The sequence below is a fragment of the Anolis carolinensis genome, unplaced genomic scaffold, assembly GCF_035594765.1.
Source record: "Anolis carolinensis isolate JA03-04 unplaced genomic scaffold, rAnoCar3.1.pri scaffold_12, whole genome shotgun sequence".
Classification (NCBI taxonomy): Eukaryota; Metazoa; Chordata; class Lepidosauria; order Squamata; family Dactyloidae; genus Anolis; species Anolis carolinensis.
Window position 1 is genome coordinate 24,018,883 of NW_026943823.1, and position 10,985 is coordinate 24,029,867.

A 10,985-nucleotide genomic window follows, 5' to 3' on the forward strand; every position below is an offset into this window, starting at 1 on the left:
AAATTGAAAATATTTTGGCTTGTGGGAGTGCAGCTTGCAGCGGATTTGGGCAAAAATGAGCTCCTAAATCCCACACAAGAAATTTGGGGGCTGGAGTTGAACCATGAGTTGTGAGAAGTTCTTCCCTTCATTCAATTTCACTTCTCGCAGATCTATTTTGTGGAGTATAATTATAGTATCCAAACTATAAGGTGGGTTGAAGTCACTAGCTTGTGATTGTCCTTGTTTAAGACAAACTGATCTTCTGCTTGCCCATCTTTTTCATCATGGTTGGGCTCCTCCCCGTTCTAGAACTTGGAAGAACATAATTTCTTTGTGATGTAACTGGAAGGAAGGAAATCAGAATGCCCCACCAAATGATCAGATACGTGATAAAGACGCTGGAAATAGCTTCAGAACAAGGTCATCTGCTGATGGCTTCTACAGCTCTTGTTCTTCTGCCTTGATCATTGCAAAAAAAGACTCTGAGCCATTTTGACCATGAGCCAGTTTGTCCCATCTCTCTTTACCCTTCTGTGTCTGGGAATCTCTTGCTGTCTTACAGGTGAGTGGAAATGGATGTCTCCAAGAAGGTATGAAGTAGACCATGTTTAGGTCCAGATGAGCAATGAAGATCAATGAAGACCACACTCACATCTTAAATTGCAGTTTGATGTAAAGATTCAAAAACATTTAAACTACTGATGCCTCAGTTAATGTAATTTTATTGGTATCTCGGCTTATACTGGAGTCAATCTTTTGCCAGGTTTTTTTGGTGGTAAAATTAAGTGCCTCGGCTTAAATTCGGGTCGGCTTATACTCGAGTATATATGGTACACATATGTGGTACATAGAGCTCCAAATCCCAACATTCCATTGGATGGAGCTATGCCAGTTAAGTTGGACCACACCACTATAAATGTTCATCTGGATAAACAGTAGAACTCAAAAACACAGCTTGGATATTTCCTTGTTCGATGGCAATTCTCAGAATATCCTTGCTGGCTGGGAATACTAGGTATTCCGATAAGGATCTCTGTTATTTGATTTGCTACAGCTTTATTTTCCTTGAATTAATTTCCCTCCCCAATGTTTTAGCACCAATCAGAACATATAAAGAGGCTGAGAAGATGGACTGGAATCCTCCAACTGCGGAAAACAAGACTGGGATGAACCTAACAGCTTCTCGCTTGGCTGTGGACCATATGGGTGAGCTGTAGACATGTCCAAAAAAATCGTTTTGAATCGTATATCGGATTTATTTTGGATTGTTCTCGCTTTTTGATACGCATTCCGAGACATTGTCTCACATTGATTTTTAGTATCTGGGTTTAGTATTTCCATTTCACAATATTGGATCTCTCTGGTTAGTTCATACATCACTCAATGTGGCTGCGACCGAATTAGATGAACGGCTCATCTACTATAATATTCTTTCCCTTCAACAATGTAAACCAAAGGGGAAAGAATCCCCTCTTGCCAAATAAGAAAACTGTATCTTCTTTTATTTCTTTTAGTCCCCAAATTCCTAGTTTTGCATAAAGTGGGAGACTGAAGATCAGAGGGTTGTTGTATGTCTTTCGGGATGTCTGGCCATGTTCCAGAAGTATTCTCTCCTGACGTTTCGCCCACATCTATGGCAGGCATCCTCAGAGGTTGTGAGGCATGGAGAAACTAGGCAAGGAAGGTAAATATATATCTGTGGAGAGTCCAGGGTGTGACAAGAGTCTTTTGTCAGTTGGAAGCCAGCGCTAATGTTTCAGTTAATCACCCTAATTAGCATTGGAAAGGTTTGTCTCTTGCCTGGGAGGCATCCTTTGTTCAGAGTCATTAGCCGTCCCTGGGGCTCCTCTGCCCTCAGAGTGTTGCTTCTTATTTACTGTTCTGATTTTTGAGTTTTTTTTAATACTGGTAGCCAGATTTTGTTCATTTTCATGGTTTCTTCCTTTCTGTTGAAGTTGTCCACATGCTTGTGGATTTCAGTGGCTTCTCCGTGTCGTCTGACATGATAGTTGTTGGAGTGGTCAAGCATTTCTGTGTTCTCAAATAATATACTGTGTCCAGGGTTATTTATTTATTTATTAATAAATAAATATTATTTATTTAGGACCGGGCTGCGGTGCAGGCTGGAAAGCAAGCCAGCTGCAACAAATCAACAAATCACTCTGACCAAGAGATCATGAGTTCAAGGCCAGCCCGGTGCCTGCGTCTTGTCTCTGTCTCTGTTCTATGTTATGGCATTGAATGTTTGCCTTTATGTGTGCAATGTGATCCGTCCTGAGTCCCCTTCGGGGTGAGAAAGAAGGGCGGAATATAAATGCTGTAAATAAATATTTATTTATTTATTTATTTATTTATTTATTTATTTATTACAGTATTTATATTCCACCCTTCTTTCTCACCCCGAAGGGGACTCAGAGTGGATCACATTGCACACATAAAGGCAAACATTCAATGCCATAACATAGAACAGAGACAGAGACAGACGCAGGCACGGGCTGGCCTCGAACTCATGACCTCTTGGTCAGAGTGATTTGTTGCAGCTGGCTTGCTTTCCAGCCTGTGTCACAGCCCGCCCCGGTTGAAGATCATTCATGCTGATTCTTGTTTTGCCCCTTTCCTTGGATGTCTAAACACAATGGAAGTTTTAAATACAGTGAGTCCTTGGTATCACCTTGATTTGGTTCTCGCTCTGCACCATGGATATCGAAATCTGTGGGTGCTCAAGTCCCATTATATTCAATAACATAGTGCAATAGTGTGCTTTGATGTTGTTTAATTCTCACTGTTGAATTCGCAAGGAAGATAACATTATTCTTGTCTTCTCGGCCCCATCTTTGCACCATTTTAACCTGTTCTTTTTTGTGGAAGTCAGAAGCATCCCTCAGAAGACTGCGCTGACTAATCTGCACACTCTTATCAAGAGATGTATCAAGTGGTACAGAGGTAAATCCAGTGTTTTGTCAATAAGTGGTAAATTAATCATAGGAATGGGAAGGTAGTGTTGCACTTGAGCCCTGGAACACCCTTTCACCCAACACCACACCAGAGTCCAATACTTTAATAAAATAACGTTTATTAAAGAAAGTATATAAAAAGGAAAAAGGCAAAATATAAAAGAGTCCATAAAGATATAAAATGTAATTCTCAAAAGAAGCCAAAGTTCAGTAATCCAAAAATGCCAGGATAGAACACAAAACCAAGCAATCCAAAAGCATAACACTAACATACTGCATATACTTGAGTATAAGCCTAGTTTTTCAGCCCTTATTTTTAAGACTGAAAAAGCCCCCCTCGACTTATACTCGGGTGAGGGTCCAGGTTGGCTTATATTTGGGTCAGCTTATACTCGAGAATATAGGGTACATTTATTATTTTTCTCTATTATTATTGGCAGTATTATTACATTTATTATTTTTCTCTATTATTATTGGCATTATTACATTATTATTTTTCTCCATTATTATTGGCATTATTACATTTATTATTTTTCTCCATTATTATTGGCATTATTACATTTATTATTTTTCTCCATTATTATTGGCATTATTACATTTATTATTTTTCTCTACTATTGTTGCTACTATTACATTTATTTTACTCTTTTATTATTATTATTAATACATTTCTTATTTCACTCTGATCTTATTATTATTATTATTACATTTATTATTTTACTCTATTTATTATTACATGTATTATTTTCCTGTAATTTTTATTATTAATTATTATTATTATTATTATTATTACATGTATTATTTTACTCTATTATTATTAAAAGGATACATAAGCACATTGACATTGAAGAAGATGAGAATAATGATTTGATCAGAGTTGGACAGTCTTATCTTAAATTTGAGCTTTATGTAAATATTCAAAAACATTTAACCTACTGATGCCTCAGTTAATGTAATTTTATTGGTATCTATTTTTATTTCTGAAATTTACCATTCTCGGCTTATACTGGAGTCAATGTTTTCCCAGTCTTTTTGTGGTAAGATTAGGTGCCTCGGCTTATATTCGGGTCGGCTTATACTCGAGTATATACGGTATATCCATACAATGGGTCTCAGGGAACAGAAAATAGTGGCAGGCAGTTGGTGGCTTCCATAGCAATACTATCAGAGTAAGTTGCAGCGCAGCAGTAGATGGAGTCAGTGGAACGCAGAACGAAGTGACATCCAGAGACTTTGGTAAAACTATATACAAAGTTTTACTGTAGAAGACAAACAGACTTGCAGACAATAGACACAGGACTTAACACCAAGGCAGACAGCACAGAACTGAACTGATGCAATCAGTAAAGCATACACACTTGTGTCTGGACACTCCCCAGTTCCAGCCACACATCAAGGTCAACACAGCTTCTCAGCAATTAACTCTTTCCAGACTATAGCACACTCTGGATGATGCAATCAGTATGCAATACAGGCAAGACACAAATTTCATTTAAACACTATCTATACACAAATCCCACATTAACAATTACATTATCCAAAGTGCTGAATTTGGGGTGGAAGGGGTCGGATCGTATCCCATATCTCTGCAGGGCGGAACAGAAGAGCTCCATGTGGCTCTTTGTGAAGCATTGTTACTTCTTGGGCACATGGATCAGAATGCTTTTCCCCTCCATCCAGTGATTCCCAACAGACCTGCCTTGGCCAAGATCGTGGTGGAAGGTTCCATCGCCTTTTCGTTTGCTATTCTGATTTGCCTCGTCGCTTGGTGCTATCTCCAGTAAGTACGACAGCAACTGATGTGATATTCCTGTTGGGAAAGTGACTAGACTTCTAGCACATGGAAAAAGATTCCATGTAAACATTACGAAATTTGGTGGCTTTCATGACATTTATTTATTTACTTATAGTATTTACCGTATATTCTGCCCTTCTCACCCCGAAGGGGACTCAGGGCGGATCACAGAACATAGATTTGCGGCAAACATTCAGTGCCGTTTATACATTGACAAGACAGACAATTGAACATAGATAGAGGTATATATAGGCTTTTCCCCATCTTCGGCTTCTTGGAAGCTTGTGCTTGGTTCCGGCCATGGGTGGCGGGAGGTCTGTCACTCCCTTTCCTCGTTGAAGATCTTTGTTCATAACTTCCTCCTTTTGATTGAATCGCCAACATTTCCTTATGGGTGCCTTAATACCTCCCCACTTTTAAGTGGTCCCCATTTATTTATTTATTTACAGTATTTATATTCTGCCCTTCTTTCTCACCCCGAAGGGGACTCAGGGCGGATCACATTGTACACGTATAAGGCAAACATTCAATGCCATATAAACATAGAACAGAGACAGAGACAGACACAGAGGCAATTTAAACCTTCTCCAGCTTCCAGCTTAATGAGGGTATGCTTGATTCCAGCCACAGGGAGAGCAGCTGCTTCATCATCCACGGTGACAGCAAAGTCCTCATTCCAACGGTGGCTGGGTGATTTTTATGGTGTCATAAATTAGCCTCCCCACATATAAGTGGTACCTAAATTTCCTACTTGATAGATGCAACTATCTTTCGGGTTGCTTAGGTCAACAACGAGCAGGTGCTCAACCCGACACGGGCTGGCCTCGAACTCATGACCTCTTGTTCAGAGTGATTTATTGCAGCTGGCTGCTAACCAGCCTGCGCCACAGCCCGGCCCCTATTGATCTACTCACATTTTGCTTTCAAGCCACTAGGCAGTCAGAAGCTGGGCTAAAGGTCAGGAGCTCACCTTGACCCAGCCTCCAAAATGCCAACCTCTTGACTGACAAGATTTATTGCAGCTGGTGGCTTAACCTGCAGTGCTAAAGCCTGGGACATTGAAGTGGGGTTTAATCTGAATTTGAAAGTCAATCGTGTTAAATACAGCCTCTGAATTAAGTTCCGCATCTTCAATCGCTCTTTCAAAGTTTGGACTAAAACCCCAAGTGGGTTCAATGGCCCAATGGCATGGGTATCATCATTGGCAACATCTTACGTTGTTGTTGAGTCCTCATTGATTGGCAATTACAATAAATGGGTTCTTGGGGAGCAATATTTTCACATATTGCTCAGATGACGAGCAGCCTGGTGAGCAGGGACGGCAACAGGAAGTTTCTCTTTCGAAACATCTGATGAGAATTCATCCAATCTTTCCTCTTTCAGATCGAAAGAGAAGAAACTAAGGCAGCTGGGCCCTTATGTCAAGGCCTATGCCAAAAAGAATTTCTTCTTGAGGCAAATCCAGAAGCAGAAGGAGAATGCTAGAAAGAAGATGCTGAGAGACAAAAAACTGGAAGGGTTAATAAAGACAGGTAAGCGATGCACCTGCAGAGTAATATGTTTTACCAATAAAAAAAAGTGACTAATGGAAATTTCTTGACTAATGAAAAATATACACACCGTGGCTTCCATGCCTTTGGGGTGGCGAAAACACACAAAGTTTCCACCAACTGAAAAGAGCTGTCCAAAATGTTGCATTCATTTAATAAGAGTGTTCAGGACCTTGGAAAGTTATTTCAAAGTCTGGAATAAGGACATGAGTGGATTCACCACATTGCTGAATAAGACCAACCAGTTATCACAAGATTGTTCCTGTTGTGTGTCTTCAAATACACCACAATAGATCTTCAACTCTAGATACAACTTTTCCTTGGCACTAAATATGTTTTCTGCAGGGTCACCTTATTTAGCTAAAGACGTTTTGGCAATGTAACTTTACCAAACCACTTTGCTGTTGGAAAGAAAATCTATTTTTCTAGCTTCCTTCCCTTATTACTGTTCTGTCTACTTATATAACAGAGGCTGTGAAACTGAGTAATATAGGATGATTTATTCCCATTTTACAAATCTGATTAGGAACTGTTGAGTTTGAAGTCTGACACGGTTAGGTAGCCACTAAAGTTCATGAACTTTTTTTCATGTCAAAAGTATTACATAATCATGAACTAAGATTCAGCATCATGCTATAACCTTATTTAGTGTCACATTAATCTCATGGGTCGGCGGTTCGAATCCAGGGAGCGGGATGAGCTTATGTCTGTCAGCTCTAGCTCCCCATGCGAGGACATGAGAAAAGCGTCCCACAGGATGGTAATATCAGTTGGTTGATTGACACGAATCACCTTCCAGGTCTCAATTCCCTCTCCGACGATCTGGCTGTCAGCTCAGAACACACTGAATTAATTATTTAATTAATTAATTAATTACAGAATTTATATTCTGCCTTTCTCACCCCGAAGGGGACTCAGGGCAGAATACAATGAACATATATATGGCAAGCATTCGATGCCATCAGACAAACAACATACAGTATAGACACACACAGAGGCAATTTAACATTTCCAGCTTCACAATTCTGGCCACAGGGGGAGCTGTTGCTTCACCATCCACTAGTGACTGTACTTCCTCATTCCTTTCCGGTATGTTGCTGGCAGTTTTATGGTGTTGTAAATTATTAAATTAGCCTCCCACATAAAGTGTATATAAATTTCCTACTTGACAGATGCAACTGTCTTTCGGGCTGCTTAGGTCAACAGCAAGCCGAGCTATTTAATGGCTGGGCTTAACCCGACCCAGCTTTGAACTCATGACCCTTCAGTCAGTAGTGGTTACTAGCCAGCTGCGCCACAGCCCGGCCCTACTTCATTTGCCTTGTGTTTCCTTAGTTTCAGCTTATTTAAGCTGCTCAGAATTTATTGTTTATTTACAACTACAGTAGAGTCTCACACATCCAAGTTAAATGGGCCGGCAGAAGCTTGGATAAGCGAATATCTTTGATAATAAGGAGGGATTAAGGAAAAGCCTATTAAACATCAAATTAGGTTATGATTTTACAAATTAAGCACCAAAACATCATGTTATACAACAAATTTGACAGAAAAAGTAGTTCAATACGCAGTAATGTTATGTTGTAATGACTGTATTTATGAATTTAGCACCAAGATATCATGATATATTGAAAACATTGACTACAAAAATGGCTTGGATAATCCAGAAGCTTAGATAAGCGAAGCTTGGATAAGTGAGACTCTACTGTATATACAAGACAGATAGGACGTTTACACTGGAGAGAACATTCCATTCTTATCTCTAAACCACATATCTGGCTAGAAAGTGGAATCTTCCCAAAGTAAATGAAAAAATGGATTAGTATAGTGTGAAATTGTGCTAGGAGTTTAAAGCTGTGTGTATGTAATCTTGTAGTGAAGAGGTTAAATGCATAGAGTGGAAATGAAATCGCTAATTTCCACTCTATGCATTTAACCTCTTCACTACAAGATTACACACACACAGCTTTAAACTCCTAGCACAATTTCATACTATACTAATCCATTTTATCAACAGGTAAAGCATCAAACATTAGTCAAAGGCACACTGGAACAACCAAGTTCCAAGCATCATTATGTTAAAACACTACATCTTAATTTCTAGTGTCTATATAACCATCTAGTGATACTTTGTAGAGTAATATAGTAATACAGTTTCTAAACTATCCTGTGTTATACTGTAGCGGAGGAGGAAGAAGAGGCTATGGAAAGACTTTGTCTGAAGGAGAAACAAATGAAAGAGGAAGACAGGAAACCGAAGAAAGGGAAAGGGAAGAAACATGCCCTCAAGAAGAAACTGGGCAAGATTAAGAAAGTAGCAAAATCAGAGGCCTTGAAAAAGGGTATGGGCAAAATCAAGAAAGCTGCCAAATCCAAGGCTATCAAAAAGCAAGTTGGTAAGATTAAGAAAGCTGCAAAATCGGAGGCAGTCAAGAAGAAGGTCGGTAAGATTAAAAAGGTTGCCAAATCCAAGGCGGTTCAGAAACATGTTGGTAAGATCAAGAAAGTCGCGAAGTCAAAGGCCGTTAAAAAAGGTTTGGGTAAGATTAAGAAGGCAGCCAAACCGAAAGCCATTCAAAAGGGAATTGGGAAGTTTGTGAAAGCAGCCAAATCGGAGCTGGCCTCCAAGGATGAAGATAAGGCAAAGAAAGGAGAGAAATCCAAGGTCAAAGAGAAGCCCAAGAAGGAACCAAAGCAGAAGGAAATGCCGATCTTGAAGATGAAGAAGGAAGAGGAAAAGCCTCCCAAGAAGAAAGAGGCGAAGAAGCCGGTGAAGAAGAAGAAGGAAAGTGTGAAGAAGAAGAAGAAGGAAAGTGTGAAGAAGAAGAAGAAGAAGGAGAAGAAAGCAAGCCCACCCCCAAAAGCCAAAAGTAAGAAAAAGCCGAAAGAGGAGGAAGACGAGGAAGACGAGGGAGACGAGGAGGAGTCAGAAGGAGAGGAAGAGAGTGACTAGAAAACAGAAGGAACAGATTAAGATCAAAGTGGAAAGAGGAAAGAGATCTTCTCCACTTGTGGAACGTGCAAAAAAGTCTTCTCCACTCGAGAAGAAAAGGGTAAACTTCCTTTTCTAGCAGTTCTTCTGATGTAGAATCCTGTATTGTCCCCAAATGGTGAGATTGGATAGAAAACACTGAAAAGGACAGCGGATGGTGAGGTTCCAGAGGAAGCATTTGAGGATGGAGATGGGTCTGTTTCCTCAAAACATGAGGAAAGTGTGATCGTTTCTTAAATATTTTCAAAATATTATGTCAGATAGAATACCAGCTATGGATCCCAGTCCACCCAGACTTGCTTTTCATTGCCTCCTGACGTCTTCTAGGATTGGGCCCATTCTTGGCTTTTCCAGGAATTCCAGATATTTTCAATACGATCATGAGACACTGGTTTAAAATAAATTTGTATTGGCAATCAATGGATGCAGCATGTTTTTGATAGCAACGAATAGGTATGCAGATTTGATTATTCACAGATTTATTTATCGTGTCAGAAGCGAATTGAGAATACGGTTATGATGTATAGAAAAACCACAAACAAAAGTTTAAAAATTGGCATTATACTAAATTTCCTTTGAGCAGAAGCTGGACACTTGGAGTGCCTCTGGTGTCGTTGTAAGAAGGTCCTCCATGGTGCATGGGGCAGGGCTCAGACCACATTGTAGCAAGTGATCTGTGGTTTGCTCTTCTCCACACTCACATGTCATGGACTCCACTTTATAGTCCCACTAGCTGTGCCCGGCCACGCGTTGCTGTGGCAAAGTAGTGGTGGTATTGGTTAAAAATTGTTGTGTAATTTTTATTTGACGTTATTTGTATTTTTTAATTAATTTTATTGTAAGTTATCTTTTTATTTATTATATTTTATTATTTCCTTGTATTATTTTTAGTTATTTTCTGTTATTATAGTATTTTATTGTATTAATTTTTTCAGTGTTTTTAATCATTTTTTGTGTTTTTTAGTGTTTTTTATTGGGTTGCTAGGAGACCAAGTTGGAGGAGCATAGCCTTCTAACTGGCAGCAATTGGATAAAAGCAATTATTACTCTCTCTCTAATTAGGACTTTATTTTTCTTTTCTTTTTGTTGTATCAACCTAGAGCCATGGATGATGGGTTGTGTTGTCAAATTTCGAGGTTGGGGGGCCTGTAGTTTTGTTGTTTTGTGGGTCGCCGTGATGCCATCACTCTTTTATATATATAGATTTTCTAAGATTTCCTAAGCTTGGCTCTGAATCTCGTAGTGTAAAGATACAGTAGTCCTATTACTAACTAATATACAGAATAAAACAATGGTAACAGACAAATTATAATCCTTACAGGCGCAGGAGTAATACACAAATACAAACTGTTTACAGCATTACATCAAACATTATATTCATGTTTGTATGCTTTTTCAGTAACAGATAAGTATGTTCAATAACTGAGTACAACACTTTAAATTCCAGTATTGTCCCACGTAGAGAAACGTCTTAGAAATGCATGGTCAAAGGAATAAACAACTGTATATTGTGGTTCACACTTTAGATAATTTATCATAGTCCCATGCAAGTTAATGTTTTGGAGATGCGCAAAAGGATGCGCATTTGTGGCTCACAAATGGAAGGCAGTAGGACCATTATCCACAATTGAAGTGCCACAGCAGAGACACAAACTCCTTAGTGGAATTTACAAAAGCTGCAGAAAAGTCTACTACAAACGCATGAAAGAACCTTC

The 10,985-nt window shown here is 39.2% G+C and overlaps 1 protein-coding gene across 1 annotated transcript; it reads left to right on the forward strand.

The window, feature by feature from the left end:
* The first annotated feature begins 351 nt into the window (after positions 1-351).
* LOC134294076 (axoneme-associated protein mst101(2)-like) lies at positions 352-9,690 on the forward strand. The gene is made up of 6 exons (XM_062963933.1): positions 352-544; positions 1,078-1,188; positions 2,851-2,925; positions 4,617-4,716; positions 6,115-6,263; positions 8,462-9,690. Exons 1-6 carry the CDS (start codon positions 481-483, stop codon positions 9,229-9,231), a joined length of 1,269 nt encoding a protein of 422 aa, XP_062820003.1. The 5' UTR covers positions 352-480; the 3' UTR covers positions 9,232-9,690.
* Positions 9,691-10,985: the final 1,295 nt, after the last annotated feature.

Excerpts from the sequence above, each read along its gene's own strand:
- LOC134294076 (XM_062963933.1), top strand. The coding sequence starts at position 481 with ATGAGCCAGTTTGTCCCATCTCTCTTTACCCTTCTGTGTCTGGGAATC. Across the intron at positions 2,926-4,616 it reads ATGTATCAAGTGGTACAGAG|TGATTCCCAACAGACCTGCC; the intron begins GTAAATCCAGTG and ends CCCTCCATCCAG. Across the intron at positions 6,264-8,461 it reads GGAAGGGTTAATAAAGACAG|CGGAGGAGGAAGAAGAGGCT; the intron begins GTAAGCGATGCA and ends GTTATACTGTAG.